This window comes from Ostrea edulis, chromosome 6, assembly GCF_947568905.1.
Source record: "Ostrea edulis chromosome 6, xbOstEdul1.1, whole genome shotgun sequence".
NCBI lineage: Eukaryota > Metazoa > Mollusca > Bivalvia > Ostreida > Ostreidae > Ostrea > Ostrea edulis.
In genome coordinates, this window is record NC_079169.1 from 49,287,825 (window position 1) to 49,303,757 (window position 15,933).

The 15,933-nt window shown below is 34.1% G+C and overlaps 1 protein-coding gene and 1 long non-coding RNA gene across 5 annotated transcripts; one reads left to right on the forward strand and one right to left on the reverse strand.

Annotated features, from left to right (window-relative positions):
• Positions 1 to 1,899: 1,899 nt before the first annotated feature.
• On the forward strand, positions 1,900 to 15,651 carry LOC125646932 (proton-coupled folate transporter-like). 4 transcript variants are annotated; one of them, XM_048873595.2, is made up of 6 exons: positions 1,900 to 1,942; positions 4,061 to 4,181; positions 10,837 to 12,079; positions 12,257 to 12,340; positions 13,781 to 13,937; positions 14,413 to 15,651. In XM_048873595.2, the coding sequence occupies exons 3-6, from the start codon at positions 10,837 to 10,839 to the stop codon at positions 14,501 to 14,503; spliced, it is 1,575 nt and encodes a 524-aa protein (XP_048729552.2). In that variant the 5' UTR covers positions 1,900 to 1,942; positions 4,061 to 4,181; the 3' UTR covers positions 14,504 to 15,651. The 4 variants fall into 4 exon arrangements, with proteins under 4 accessions (XP_048729552.2, XP_048729551.2, XP_048729550.2 ...); XM_048873594.2 differs by having other exon boundaries at positions 1,913 to 1,978; XM_048873593.2 differs by lacking the exon at positions 1,900 to 1,942 and adding an exon at positions 2,577 to 2,727.
• On the reverse strand, positions 9,819 to 10,830 carry LOC125668237 (uncharacterized). The gene is made up of 2 exons (XR_007367511.2): positions 10,188 to 10,830; positions 9,819 to 9,911 (listed from the first exon to the last, which is right to left on the reverse strand). It is a non-coding gene; the product is annotated as an uncharacterized LOC125668237 (long non-coding RNA).
• Positions 15,652 to 15,933: the final 282 nt, after the last annotated feature.

Consider the following 15,933-nt stretch of genomic DNA (forward strand, 5'->3'; position numbering starts at 1 on the left):
CTTCTCTTCTACTGTACATCTTCAGAAAAAATCCTATCTAAATTTGTCATGTAGAGCAGGAAGGCCTCTACCAAAATTGTAAATTTCATTATTCCCGGGGTTAATGCTCTGACTCCGGGGCGGGACCAAACTTGATATGTAGTGTTTATCTGTAAAATATTGGAATAGCATCTTTTTAAAATGATATTGATACTAAACTGAAACTAAATGGATATCTTAGTGTCTAGAAGGAGCAGGTAGCCTTTTACCAAAATTGTAAATGTCATGATCCCAGAGATAGGGATTTTGATTATGGGGTGGGACCAAAATTATATGTTTCGGTATATACCGTTATATGAGTAAGAAAAGAAAACAAACAAATAAAACCACTAAAATTAGTCACCATGATAACACGTGCTGATATTTATACTTGTAGACGCTAATTAATCCACTCTTCATGCATGCAGCGGAGAGTAATCAAAGCCCAAGTAACAACAATTAAGTAGAAAACTTGAACTTTACAACGCACATAATGCCTGGAATATACATGTATATTAAAAACTAAAAATATCCTTGCAAACCTGTTGTGAACTTACAAATCCGTTACGAACTCATAACTTTTTTACGAAATGCGAACTAAAAAAGCCGTTACAGTATAGACATTTGACTTCTTCTTTCTTTTATTGGTTGTATACTTTTCAAACTGATACATTTTAAAAGTTTTTTATGATCATGATATAAAACCATTTGTATTGAATCAATATTTCCGACATTTTTTTTCAATACCTGGATGAGAACATCCGTAATATTATAATATATTTCTATTTATCAATATGTAGAATACATGTTTAACAAATGCACAACATTGATGTACTTTGTACGTTAAAATGTTGTACATAGTAGTGTTTTTAAAAATATAAATACTAATATTAATTACAATTTAAGATGTTAGAGATCGCTGGATAGGTTGGACTCGGTCCCCTTGGTAATTAAGACTGCCTGGTATGAACCCTCACTGAAAAATGCCAGGATTCACACATGATTACTCCAACGCTTGAGCAACATCTGAATATGATTCTACATTTAACGGCTTGTTGCTGTGTATTTGGTAAAAATTCTACATGAAGCGAAACACTTAAATGTTGGCGTGAGAATAGCAACCTGGTTGATTCCGAGTCAGAATTCTTAAGCCTGCAATCTAGAAGTGGTTGGTATCATTTTATTTATTTTTTTATCCTAAAGCGAGAAATCAACAATTTGTAAATATATAAGCATAGGCCAATCCAGCAGTACCTTGATCAGTCAGAAATTTTAAAAACGTGATTCAAAATGGTATTGAAACTGTAAAAACTGGGTTTGCTTTCTGAAATCCTATATAAACAGTATTCGTTACATGTACATGTGACAAACAGATCGGATGTCACATCATGTAAAACTTTTTTTCTTGGCTTTTTTCTTCTCAAAAATCAATTTCATAGGAGTCGCTGTTGGCTACTGGGTCCATTTCATTTATGTACTTTTTTGTGAAAGTGTAAACCTATTCATTTTTTATACAAGAAAACTACATCTGTTCATTATTGTAAAAGTAAACTTATCAATTTATTTTCATAAAAGAAAACTTATCTATTCATTTTTATATTAATAAAAAAACTTATTTAGAAACGAAAATTTATTTATTTTTGTAAAAGTAAATTAACTTATTTATTTATTTTTGTAAAAGTAAACTTATTAATTCATTTGTATGAATGTAAACTTACTATTCTGGTATCTCCGGCGAAAGTTCAAGCCTACATACATCATGTAAAAATACTTACACGACAATGACTGTACAGCCAGGCGGTTGTAAAATGAAAATGCATTACCACCGACTTCAATCCGCCCCTAAAGACTCTTGATCTATTTATAGGAAGTGCTCTGAGTCATGACTTGTCGAGGTGAGGAAGTGTAACGTTGGATTTTGTTGGTAAGCTTATTTAACATGTGATGTTTGCAGCTGCAGGTAATGCCTCTCTCTCTCTCTCTCTCTCTCTCTCTCTCTCTCTCTGCACGCGTGTATCTGTTATGCTGATGACATATGTGTTTACTCCGGACGCCGTAGCTTAGATGCATTGTTGTTATATTGTACGTGTACGTAAAAGCTAATTATTTGGACGCCTATAAAAGTTTAAATAAATCATGCATTATCTTTCAAGTTTTAAAGAGAGAGAGAGGGGGGGGGGGGGGGCATGCTATTCTATTTCAAATAAAATCGTATTTATTGTGTAGTTTACTCCAGTAAAACTTTTCGATTAAGTTTTTTTTTTTTGGAGGGGAGAGAGTATACTCTGGTTAAACCATTTGAATGGAGAACTAAAAATTACAGATATCCTAACTGACTATCAAGACATTGATATAACTTGTAATTATTTGTCGTGATAATTTTAAAAATCTGGCAGCGTTCATATCAAATCACAGTTCAATAAAATTAATAAATAGACATACATGTATGAATAAAATTGTTTTGAACAGTGATAGATTTTATCATAAGATCGTTTTACACTTTAAAATATATGTAATTATGCATCATAATTTTTATCGAAACAAAATAATGCGTCGCCGCCCCTTAGGATCCTCCACTGAGGAGAGCGAGTTGAACAAGAGTACTGTCCCATTTGTTGGTAAACGACCATGAGAAAGGCGCGTGTTATGTGACCAGAGCAAAATGTAGAGCTACGAGTATAACAGCTTTTATATTTGGAATACTCTGTAGTAAGTCTCTCTCTCTCTCTCTCTCTCTCTCTCTCTCTCTCTCTCTCTCTCTCTCTCATAAAATAATCATATAGGCCTAGATTACATGCAGTTTATTTAAATGCAAATCCACGGGCGGATCTACTCGTTGTATGTGAGGTATGGTAGGCACTAAGTAACACTTCGAATGTTACAAGCTTCTCTCAATCGCCCATTCTCAATCTTTCCAGCTGGCGGGAAGAAAAAGTTTTACCCAAGGACCCGGGAAGTACCCACTTATCATTCAAAGAAAAATCAAATAATCAAATATTGGTGTAAATTACTAAATACTGGAAACTGCATTTTAAGATCATTCTACGATATGTTGCAGAAAATAGATCTGGCTCTATCATAAATTGGGCACGTAATATAAAACTTGAACTATTTAGATTGGGTTTAGGAGAATCTTAGATGAGGCAGGATATTATGAACACTGTCCAATTCATGCATACAGTGTATATATACAAAAATAGAATTCTAGATATATATTTAAAACAGTGTAATGCATCATGGAAAACTTTCCAAAATGTTTTATATATATATATATATATATATATATATATATATATATAAACACTTTGTACATTATGACTTCTGTAGAATCCAACCATATTTAACAAAACCCATTCACAACAATTTTAAAAAATATATCTCTCTGTCTCTCATTAGACTTTCCTCGCACTGTTTAAATATTGAGATTGGAAGAAACCAGGGTGAGATCAGGCAGTATAGATTATGTGATGTTTGTGACACTCAACAAATTGAGGATGGATTTCATTTTATCCGTCAATGTCCTAAATACTCCTCCCTAAAAGAAAAATACATTCAAAAGTACTACTACAATTATATATAAATCGCCAAGTTCATATGAATAACTTCAGTTGTTGGGTTCATAACACACACTTACCCTGGCTGCTCTAGGAAAATATCTTCATTAGCTCTTATATATGTGTGCATGATGCCTTTTGTATTATTGTTCAATATTGTTTGATATGAATACTTTCAATTATGTATTTTACTTTGAACTATGCATAATATCATATATATATATATATATATATATATATATATATATATATATATATAAAAGAAACTGGACGTGTAGAACACTTGATCAGGGGCTCCACCCCCCTTTTTAGACCCCTTAAGTGATAACTGCACATGTATGTATTTATCTTATTGCTACATTTAAATACTGATGGGCTGTACTGCTGTTGTATTGAATGAATAAGTAATGGTCTTTCCCGTGATGAGTATACTACATGTAGCGATAATGAATGAGGTGCGATTCGTAATTTGGAATTTACATTTTTAGGTGTTTTTTATTTCTCCTGATAAAAAGGCATGTTAGATGTGAAAGCCATTGAGTATCACAGAAGCCTCCCCAACTGCAGGCTCACATAAAGGCCTACCTACTCCACCAAAACTATCTAACGGTACGTGTTGTTTCTAAAACTTGTGTTTTCATTATGTACATGTCATGATGTGGTAAAATAATATTCAATCAATTTTCAAATTTTTATATCCCAGTTAAGCAAATTAATTGTTCTTCAGTGTGTATTATTTACAAACAAAAATAATCAGTTTTTCTTACAGTATCATACCTAATGTGTACAAAGGGCATATCAGTCGAATACATCACAACAATGAACTTCGAGAAAATAAGAGTCTGTATAAATTTGTCCTCATTATGAGGAACTTCGTCATGTATCAAAACGTATTATTGGCAAAAACCTCGTGTTTTCAAATTTGTGCAATTGTTAATTGTCCATAAGGTACATTACGTACAAGGGCAGTGGCGGATTTAAGGGATTTAAGGCCCCCTAAAAATTTTAAATTTAAAGTAAATCGTGGTATCTTGTTTCGAAAAATGTACCAAACGATAAAGGAAACAATAATTTCTTCCACTTCCGGAGAAATAAATGACAAAATCTTTTGATTTCTTGAATTACTTTATTGAGAGAACTTAATTTTTCCACAACCCTTAGAATTTGCGTCACTTTATTAATTTCACCTTATTAAAAGTGATAAAAAATGGTACAAATTACTTGAATAGGAGACATATTTCAAGCCCTATAAAATCTGTAAAATCCAGGAGCTGTAAAATCCCAGACCCCTGCCTCATAAAGTGCCCCCCCCCCCCCCCCCCCGTAACCGCAATTCCTGGATCCGCCCCTATAGGGAAAACAGTGCAACATTTAAAAAAGTCGATCAAAAATTTCACCAACCCTTTTATTAAGGATACAAATAAACCCCTTACAAAAATGATGGGATTTTATGTTCACAAGACATACATCAAAATTTACACTTGTAACTATTGTAGTTTTCAAGATTTCACTGGATTTTCACTCCCATCAGTGCTCCTACCAAAAATCCCATTTTCCCCCCATTGGATTTTAACTCCCATTTTTAAACTTGATATGGGATACAATGTCCCATGGGAGAAAATGTACCATATTAATGAACATGAAATGGGAGTAAATATCCTATTTGAGCATGAATGGGAATACATATCTCAAATAAAACACAAGATAGAGATTTTTATCCCATGGATATAGTAATAAAACAGAAAATTGTATCTTAAACAGTGTTGTCTGTCATGATTAAAATCTACTTACAAGCTAAGGAATGGCATAAGCTTTATATGTAGTAATTAAGCTCCTACATGTAGGTCTATGTGTTTGTGAAATGGTGAACGCGACAGGAAATACACTAAGACAAGCAGAGAATTGGACAAAAATGGATGGTAACAATTTATAATCTCTATATTCAATATCTCTGTTGAATAGAAAATGTCATTTATTTAGGAAATGACAATATATATAATTATATATATATATATACATGTATGTATATATATATAGTAATTTTTTAAGGCCCATTTTGGGTCCGAATTTCGGCCCTTTCCCCTCCCAAAAATTGTCATTTTTTCCCCAATTTAGCTTGCATATTTCCCACTAATAACATTATGAAAGAAAAATGTATTTGAAAAATATAAACATTCGCTGTGAATTATATACATACGCCTTAAGGTGGATCGATCCTCATATGACTTATCAATATTAATGGTTAAAAGTGGAAAAACTGTATCAATGTCCACTCAATATAGTTTAATTTAATCAATAACCAAAGAAAATGTGTAAGTTGCCACCTTTTTAAAGATGTCAGACATACAAAAACAGAAGTAGACTATATATCAACATAAAAAATCACACATTTTCGTTAAACAAAATAATGAAAATTAATTTTTTTTTAAAAATTGCTGAAGTGACAAATTTCAAATGTCAACAGTTTAAGAAAACTGCTAATCCATAGATATATGAAAATTAATTGTGGATATTAGGGAAATCATTGTGTCATAAACATGCAGTAGGGGAAATTCCAGCATAGGAGTTATTACCCTTGACAACAGTTTTAAAATTATAAATAATTGATTATCTATGGAAAATAAAAACTTTTTCAGTATCAAAAGTTTACCAAATTTTTTATTTTATTCAGTAAATGAAATTCCTCTGAAAGATATATTTCTATCATGCGCAATATTTAATTTAATAAAGATTTTGTTAAAACCTATGACATCACATGAGGATTAATCAACCTTAAGAAAGAGTTTTGGAAATTATGATTTGGATAGAATAGTTGAAAATTTTAGAACGTTAAAGAAAATTAGATGTGTAAAATAAAGATAATATAATGTTTGATATGATTTTAAACCTTATTTATGATAAAATTGATTTTTCCCAATTTGACTGAAATGTCGATAATTTTTCCCAATTCGAAAGCCACAGGACCCTTGTAAAAATGTAGAAAAATCACTGAATTATATATATATGTATACACACAGAATAGGGGGTCATTAAAACCAAGTATAAAATAAGATCTTATGCTGCAGATGACTAGATGACCCCAAGTTATGTACATCACTCCATATGCCACTGAGTATTCTCTTCGGCAAGTGTCCTGGGGTCATCCCATTCCTGCTGCACTTTATATTTAAAAGATGCATTATCATTGGGTATTCTGATGAACATTGCACATGAAATGGGAACCTCAATCATCTTCCGAAATTTGATTTGACCACTGCTTAAAATGTAATATTTACATTTACTGAATCTTTTCCTCTTATATTTCTTTTGAAATTGACATTGCTTTCATAGCCGACAAAGAATGCATGTTTGTTGCAAACTATTTCGATCCAATTTTTATGCCCCTCTTTGAAAAAGAGGGGGCATATTGTTTTGCAACTGTCGGTCTGTCGGTCGGTCGGTCTGTGGACCACATGTTGTCCGCTCAATATCTTAAGAACCTTTCACTTGATGATAATGATATTTCATATGTGAGTTAGTTATGAGTAGAAGAGGACCCCTATTGTTTTTCAGTTCAAAAGGTCAAAGGTCAATCTACTCTGGACATAGGAATATAATGTCCGCTCAATATCTTGAGAACCCTTTGCTTGAAAAACATCAAACTTAGCACACTGGTACATCCTAAGGAGTAGATGACTCCTATTGATTTTGAGGTCATAGGGTCAAAGGTCAAGGGTCAAACTGGGCATAGGAATATACTGACCATTCAATTTCTAGAGAACCCTTTGCTTGACAGACATCAAACTTGGTACATCAGTACATCTTCAGGAGAAGATGACCCCTATTGATTTTGAGGTCACATGGTCAAAGGTCAAGGGTCAAACTGGACTTAAGAATATAATGTCCGCTCAATATCTTGAGAACCCTTTGCTTGACAGACATCAAACTTGGTACACTGGTATATCTTCAAGGGAAGATGACTCCTAATGATTTTGAGGTCACATGATCAAAGGTCAAGGGTCAAACTAGACATGGAAATATACTGTCTGCTCAATATCTTGAGAACCCTTTGCTTGACAGACATCAAACTTGGTACACTGGTACGTCTTCAAGAGAAAATGACCTCTATTGACTTTGAGGTCACATGGTCAAAGGTCAAGGGTCAAACTGGACATAGGAATATACTGTCCGCTCAATATCTTGAGAACCCTTTGCTTGACAGACATCAAACTTGGTACACTGGTACGTCTTCAGAAGAAGATGACCCTTATTGATTTTGAGGTCACATGATCAAAGGTCAAGGGTCAAACTGGACATAGGAATATACTGTCCGCTCACTATCTTGAGAACCCTTTGCTTGACAGACATCAAACTTAGTACAGTGGTGTATATTCAGGAGGAGATGACTCCTATTGATTTTGAGGTCACATGGTCAAAGGTCAAACTGAACATAGTAATATACTGTCCACTCAATATCTTGATAACCCTTTTGCTTGACGGACATCAAACTTAGTACACTGGTACATCTTCAGGAGAAGATGACCCATATTGATTTTGAGGTCAAAGGTCAATTGTTGAACTGGACATAGTAATATATTGTCTCCTATATTTTAAGAATTATTTGCTTGATTGACACCAAACTTGGTACACTGGTACAGCATAAGGAGTAGATGACCCCTATTGATATTTAGGTCACATGGTCAATTCACTCTTGACATAGGAAGATATTGTCTGCTCAATATTTTGAATTGATGATACTACTATCAATTAAATGATGTGTGTGTGTATAATCCTTTTCAATTTTGCACCGGGGGGGGGGGGGGGGGGGCATATGTGTTTTACAAACATCTCTTGTTAATACATATACCACCGTCTGTGTAATCATTATCAAATAAGGAGCGTCATCAAGGTCAAAGAGTGCATTGCCTGTTCTTTCCTTGCTGTTTCATTGGGTGATCAAGTAGAAATCATTGCAAAAATAATAAAAAATAAATAAATAACCCGCTTACGCAGGTTATGATTTTTTTTCTGCAATGCTTCCTACCTTCAAGTTCATCACGCGATAAAACAAAAAAAAGCATTGTTTAATCAGAGAGAAGTTCTGGGAACAAGGTCGTTTTTCAATGAAAATTGGCCCCCAGGACACCACCAATCATCTTCCAAAAGATGATTTGGCTACTGTGTAAAATAAATGTAAGAGGGGTGGGTTCTAGTGGGAACCAGGTTTTCTTCCTTATTTTTCTTTCCTTTTTTTTTTTCTTTCTTTTTTTTTTTTTTTTTTTTTATAGATAAAACAGTTTTTTGACCCCTTTTTATTTGGACCCCATGGGGAAAATGAAAATTCCCAAACCTTATTACATCTCTGTAGGACAGTGACACCACCAACCATTTTCTAAAATAGGATTTGGCTACTGCGTAAACTGTAAGAAGGGTTCTAAGAACCAGGTTTTGTTTATGTTCCCCGGATATTCTCAGTTCTTTATCATGGGATACACGGATTCAGTTCTTGATACTGTCTTAATTAAGACCCAAGACGTTGAACAAATACATTTGACTGTTCGGCTATACAAGTTTATGGTGTGTAAGTTCTATTAAAATAAATAAAAATGTGTATTCGGTATATACACATGTACATACATACATGTACAAATATACATGCATAAATACCAAGGATAACCCACGAAAGCCCGAAACCTTTTTCCAATGAGGTCCTTTGATTGATTGTATATCATTTATTGTCCCACTCGAGAATTTTTCAATCATATGGAGACGTCGTCACTATTGCCAGTGAAGGGCTGCAAAATTTAGGCCTATGCTCGGCGCTTACGGCCTTTGAGCAGGGAGGGATCTGTATCGCGCCACACCTGCTGTAACACGGGACCTTGGTTTTAGGTAATTTGATGCACGGGTGTTGGCTGTAGGGGGTAATTTTTGTGGAGGACACCGGGGTACCTGGAGGAAACCCACGTAATCGGGTGGGTGACCGCCGTACCCTCTCACTTACAACCACTGCCGATCACGAGGATCAAACTCAGGTCGCAGCGGTGAGAAGCGGGAACTCTACATCTGATCTGATTTGAACATATTGTATGAATATGCAAAGGGATTGGTTACAAGTTCTAGAAACTTAGAAAAACCTCTCCAGACATCTGCACTACTCGGACATCCATTCTGTACACATACCGGTATAATTTAATCTATCATAACGTGTATAAATCCCTGAATGTTCCATATATACTTGTTACCGGGTGATAACTCAAACAAGTATACCGGTCACAAGGTTTATTTATCACAATCGCTCAGAATAACATCATTCACAGATCATCCAAATGTTATCCAATAAATATCATCCAAAAGATTCTACAACAAGTAATAACAAATATTAAACATGCACACATTACATATTACACGACATAAAATCACGGACAGACATGACAAAGAAATAATTCCATATTAATCTTCATTAATCACATAAATAGAATTGTCTTTTCTTCATCAGATCACATCATTAATATAAAATCATAATTAATCCAATTTACTTAATATTCTGCATTTAAACTAAGAACCTGTCCAGAACATATAATGGCAAGACAAACATATCAAACACCACCTAAACAATACATAACACACTCTTACCAAATATGTGGTATTAGAATCCGGATGGATCTATAGTAATGTGTAGATCTGGTGTATATCTATCAATTAATACAAACATATATATTACTCAGATTTCTGAAGCAATACACTCATTATGAAATAAATAGAAATAAAATAATCATACTACTCTTACTCTCACTCACTCTATGCATAAAATCCTTAACATAATTAGTAACTGACCTGATTAGTAGATTGTAGTCTGTAAGTCCAAATGTCCAAAGTTTTCAACTAAAGTATGACACAACTGCCCAATTAAATTTCTAAATTCAAACTGAGTCTTACACTGACGAAGAACTGTCATGTGACCAATAATTAAGAAAAGAACCGATGAACCATGAAAAACAATCCGTAACCAACCTAAACTATAGCTGGCCATAAGGGAAATACTCAAATATTAAAAGTTGTTCAATACCAACTATGGAAACCTGTTTGTGTATTTATTGCACATATTAAGCTGATATTATTTATAGTAAAATTAAAAACACTGAACACATGTAATAATATAAATTAAACATTTTATTATTCCAGACGGGTAAGGATGCTCTACCACATACTAATTTATTTCATACTAGAATTAAAGTTTGAATTTGGCTTGACTCGATTCTGCACTGATTTCAATTACTTACAGATGGTCCTTGAAAAAGATGTCAACTCTAGTCAGATCGAATCGGGCCTTCCGCCATCTGATGACGTAGGGACAGTTAATGAGGTCACTCCACTGTTAAGGAACACACTCGATGATGATGATGATAATAACCAGAAGGCCTTCCGTCACAGGAAGCGCGGCCTGTACTGGCGCTGTTTTGTGTTGTTCGCGGGGTTGTTTCTGTTGGTTGTGGCGTTTACCATTCTGCAGCTTGGAGTCTTGAATCAGTACGTGTACTATGCCTTTCAGAAGAAATATTTCCCAAACATAACATTCAATACCGGAGAACAACAGAAGTCACACTGTCATACAAACACAACCGCATCATCAAATACTGATGACGAAATACGAAACAAAGTTCAAGTCGCTGCTTCTAGCTTTATGGTGTACACTTCACTAGCTTTGTACATTCCTCCGATCTTTGGAAACTTCTTTTTCATGACTCTAAGTGACACTTATGGAAGAAAACCGTTCATCTTACTACCTGTTTTTGGATCTTTACTAAGAAGTGCCTTATTTGTAGTTGGCATATACTACGAATTGGACATATACTGGTTTCTGGGTTTCCTGTTCATAGAGGGCGTGACTGGAGGAATTTTTTGCCATGTGACGGCAGCTTTCTCTTACATAGCCGATATTACTGAGAAGGGAGATAAAAGAATATTTCTCATGGTGATCGCGGAGGTGATGGCCGCGTTTGGCGGACTTCTCGGAACGCTCTCGTCCGGATATCTCATCCGGGCTTTCGGGTTTACAATACCCTCTTTTATTGCCACTATGTCTCTTTTGTTGTCCACTCTTCTGCTTGCGGTGTTCCTGCCGGAATCTTTACCAGCCGAATTTAAACCCAGATCCCAAAATATAAACTGCTTTAATAAATTCAAAGGGGTGTGGGCATTTTATACCAGTAATAAATATGGAGAAGGCACACAGTGGCGCTACGTGTGTTCTATTCTGATTCTGATTTGTGTCCAGATAGGGATGCATGGACGATCGAATGTGGAAACTCTGTACCAGTTAAACGAACCATTTTGTTGGAATTCGGTTCTTCTGGGATGGTTTGCGGGTGTTCGAATCTTGTCCTCGTACATCATCGGTCTAGTCCTCATCCGGGTTCTTCAGTGTTGTGTTTCGGTGGAGTTCATCGCCCTAGTGGGAGCCGCTTCTCACATGGCTTCGTTTGTATTGGAATCCTTTGCCGAAAAGAATTTCGAATTATTCCTGGGTAAATACTACCGGTATTCTAAAACTCTTCTAGTGAAAATAAAGTAATGATCGACCATTATATAACTAGAACAATGAGCAACCGTTAAATCAGAGATTTATTTTAATGGACAATAAAATTGGTCTTCTATATAGAATATTTTGAGAATGAAATATTAAGTGCTTTATTTCAATTCAGTTCCGGTTGTGGGTTTTGGTTCAGCAATGGTGGGACCGATTATGAAAGGATTCATGTCCAAACTGACTCCACCAGACAAACAAGGTATGTCTATAGCTATTTGTGATTTAGCATGTTAAACATCGCTATACTGTATTAGATTTTGGATTTCTACAGGTCTTGATATTTTCTGACACTCTAGATATCAATATTGTGTATTTCTATACGTCTTGTTATTTTGTGACATTGTAGATAACATGATTTTGTATTTCTAAATCTTAAGGTCGTAATATTTTGTGACATTTCACATGTAGATATCAATATTGTGTATTTCTATACGTCTTGTTATTTTGTGACATTGTAGATAACATGATTTTGTATTTCTAAATCCGAGGTCGTAATACTATAGTATTTTGTGACATTTCACATGTACATATCAATATTGTGTATTTCTATACGTCTTGTTATTTTGTGACATTGTAGATAACATGATTTTGTATTTCTAAATCTGAGGTCGTGATATTTTGTGACATTTCACATGTAGATATCAATATTCAATATTGTGTATTTCTATACGTCTTGTTATTTTGTGACATTGTAGATAACATGATTTTGTATTTCTAAATCTTAAGGTCGTAATATTTTGTGACATTTCACATGTAGATATCAATATTGTGTATTTCTATACGTCTTGTTATTTTGTGACATTGCAGATATCATGATTTTGTATTTCTAAATCTTAAGGTCGTAATATTTTGTGACATTTCACATGTAGATATCAATATTGTGTATTTCTATACGTCTTGTTATTTTGTGACATTGTAGATAACATGATTTTGTATTTCTAAATGTTAAGGTCGTAATATTTTGTGACATTTCACATGTAGATATCAATATTGTGTATTTCTATACGTCTTGTTATTTTGTGACATTGCAGATATCATGATTTTGTATTTCTAAATCTTAAGGTCGTAATATTTTGTGACATTTCACATGTAGATATCAATATTGTGTATTTCTATACGTCTTGTTATTTTGTGACATTGTAGATAACATGATTTTGTATTTCTAAATGTTAAGGTCGTAATATTTTGTGACATTTCACATGTAGATATCAATATTGTGGATTTCTATACGTCTAATATCTTTCAACATAGTAAACCCTACAATCTCACGTTTGTCAACAAAAATTCGGAAGCTGCCAGTCGTATGTGAAATAGAAATAAAGCTCTTGTTTACACGTGGATGTTGCCAGATAACCTCCTTGGTATAGACACGCCTCGAATTTTAAATTCAAAAACATTTCTCGATCTCGGGTAATCCACGAAAACGTGCATTTTATATTTCAATTCACTACTGTGTTATTACGTAAAATTGACGCCACAAGCCTCAACACATTGCGCTGAATGTCTAATACACGTAACGTAAATTAGAAATTGGAAGAAAAAGAACATCGAACGCGATTTAATTTTATACTGCTGAACTGTGTTTTATACCTATTGCAGTGATGTATGGTTTGTACAATTTTTGATTGTTAATTGGTAGGGACTCTGTTTGCGGGACTTGGTATGACAGATTCTGCCTGTACTATAGTGGGCTCCACTGTTAGCAGCGCCGTCTACAGCGCCACGGTATCCGACATGCGTGGCTTCGTCTTCCTAATGTTTGCTGGGATTAGCTGTGTTGGACTGATATTGCTGATGTAAGTTTTGAAAAGTTACAAACCAATTTTTAACGGAATGTCAGCTTATTTCCTAGGTCAATTTAATCTCTCTCACCATGGACAAGATAATTTTGAATCTGCCGCTAAAATTTTAAGCACTCTAAATGATTTCCAAGAAAACACAGGAATCGTGATATGAAATCTTTTATTTAAAAAACGGAAATAAAAGGGGAAAAAAATTGATACTCGGTTTATACATGTATATTTAAAAAATACAAAACATTGATACTTTTATTTATGTCAGAAAGAACATTCGTGCGGTTTTCAAAAATCATAAATGTATGAAATATATAGATGCACTCAGTAATATGTTATAATTATTCTTGTAAGACTTGTGGGAAAATTGAATATTAAACTCGGGTGTTATTTATGGAGCCATGTACATGTAATATAATTCTCCATCACCTAATGATGATGCTACAGAAATATTTTTACAAGTGAATATTTCTTTCAGTGCCCTGTGGATAGCGGGAATTGTCGGTAGATCAACAGCGTTGGGTTATCAGAGGGTGGAGGAGATCCGCATCGAACACAAGGAGGATTAAGGATCTGTTCTCATCCATACATATAGAAATATGAGATCTGAATTATTTTGAATTTGATCCGACATTATGAATATCGAAACGGTTTGATAAAAGTATGTAATTCGTACTTGAACCGCACGCGACGTTTTTCCACATTTTTAATAAAATTATTTTTTTTTATCTCAATATGAAGAGTTCTTGTATGATTTCTGAAAGAAATTGACATTCTATATTATAGTAATATTACCATACTTTGGATATTGGCCTGGATAGCTCAATGTTTAGATCATCTAACTAGTATTACAAGGGTCCCAGGTTCCACACCCAATTGCTCCAAATATTTTCCTCGCTTTCTTTGCTATAGTAATGTCCATTTAGATACAACTTACTGTAATACATAGGAGCTGACTTTACATTTTTACTTGTAATAACCAGTAACTATCAAAATAGGCTTACTCTAAAACAGACATGGTAATATACCCAATATATTTTGTATATATATCTAAATGAGATAGAACGCAAGTGAATTGTACGTGAAATAACACGAAATGTTATACAGTATTGACAAACGTCGCTTAACCAGACTGTCTTGTTTCTACCAAAAATAAAACCATTGGAATGTATTGTCTGCTTTAGAGTTAGCCTATTTTGATAGTTCCTGGTTATGGCAAGTGAAGTTTAAAAAAAAAAAAAAAAAAAGTCAACTCTTACGTAAATATAAATTTTTTTTAGAATCTTTTAACATGAAAATAGTTACATTTTAATAAACAATTATTGGGGTGCTCTAAAGTATGTCGTACACAGCAACCTGATATTGAAATGCGAATTTCTTCAGGAGAAAATGACATTTCTTTTAATCGCGGTGGGAATCATTATATTTTGCGTAACGTACCGAAGAAGAAAAAAATTACATCAAGTCCTAGTAGCGTGAAATTAATCAGAACACTCACCGTTGGATTTGGTATTGAATTATATACCGGTATTATTCTATATATTTTTTAAATGTAGATTTGATGCATTTACATATATTTTAATTTTAAGACAAATAATGTGTTAAAGGATTTTTTGATTTTGTATTTTTTTATTTATTTTGGGCTACTTTGTTATAAGCAGGTCGTCATGGAGATGTAGATCTAATGTTGACGAGAAATAAACGGTTATGAAATGTACACGTGCGTTGCCTATATTTAGACTGAATGTGAACAGTTGAGATACACGTAATTAAGCACACGAGCAGTTGCTGAGATCCATTTATCTTTCTTTGAAAAGGTACATGTGAGTTTGGAGTCTACAACCTCCCCTTTTTGGGCGGAAAAGATTATGTCGTTTGTCACACCACACTCCCTTCTACCCCCCCCCCCCCGAAATTTCGCTTCAACTCTCGTGATACACGAGAACGAACTTCTCTGCGAATTCAAATATACGTGATCTTTAATTATGATTTATCGATC

Excerpts from the sequence above, each read along its gene's own strand:
- LOC125646932 (XM_048873595.2), top strand. The coding sequence starts at position 10,837 with ATGGTCCTTGAAAAAGATGTCAACTCTAGTCAGATCGAATCGGGCCTT. Across the intron at positions 12,341-13,780 it reads GACTCCACCAGACAAACAAG|GGACTCTGTTTGCGGGACTT; the intron begins GTATGTCTATAG and ends GTTAATTGGTAG. Across the intron at positions 13,938-14,412 it reads GTTGGACTGATATTGCTGAT|TGCCCTGTGGATAGCGGGAA; the intron begins GTAAGTTTTGAA and ends TATTTCTTTCAG.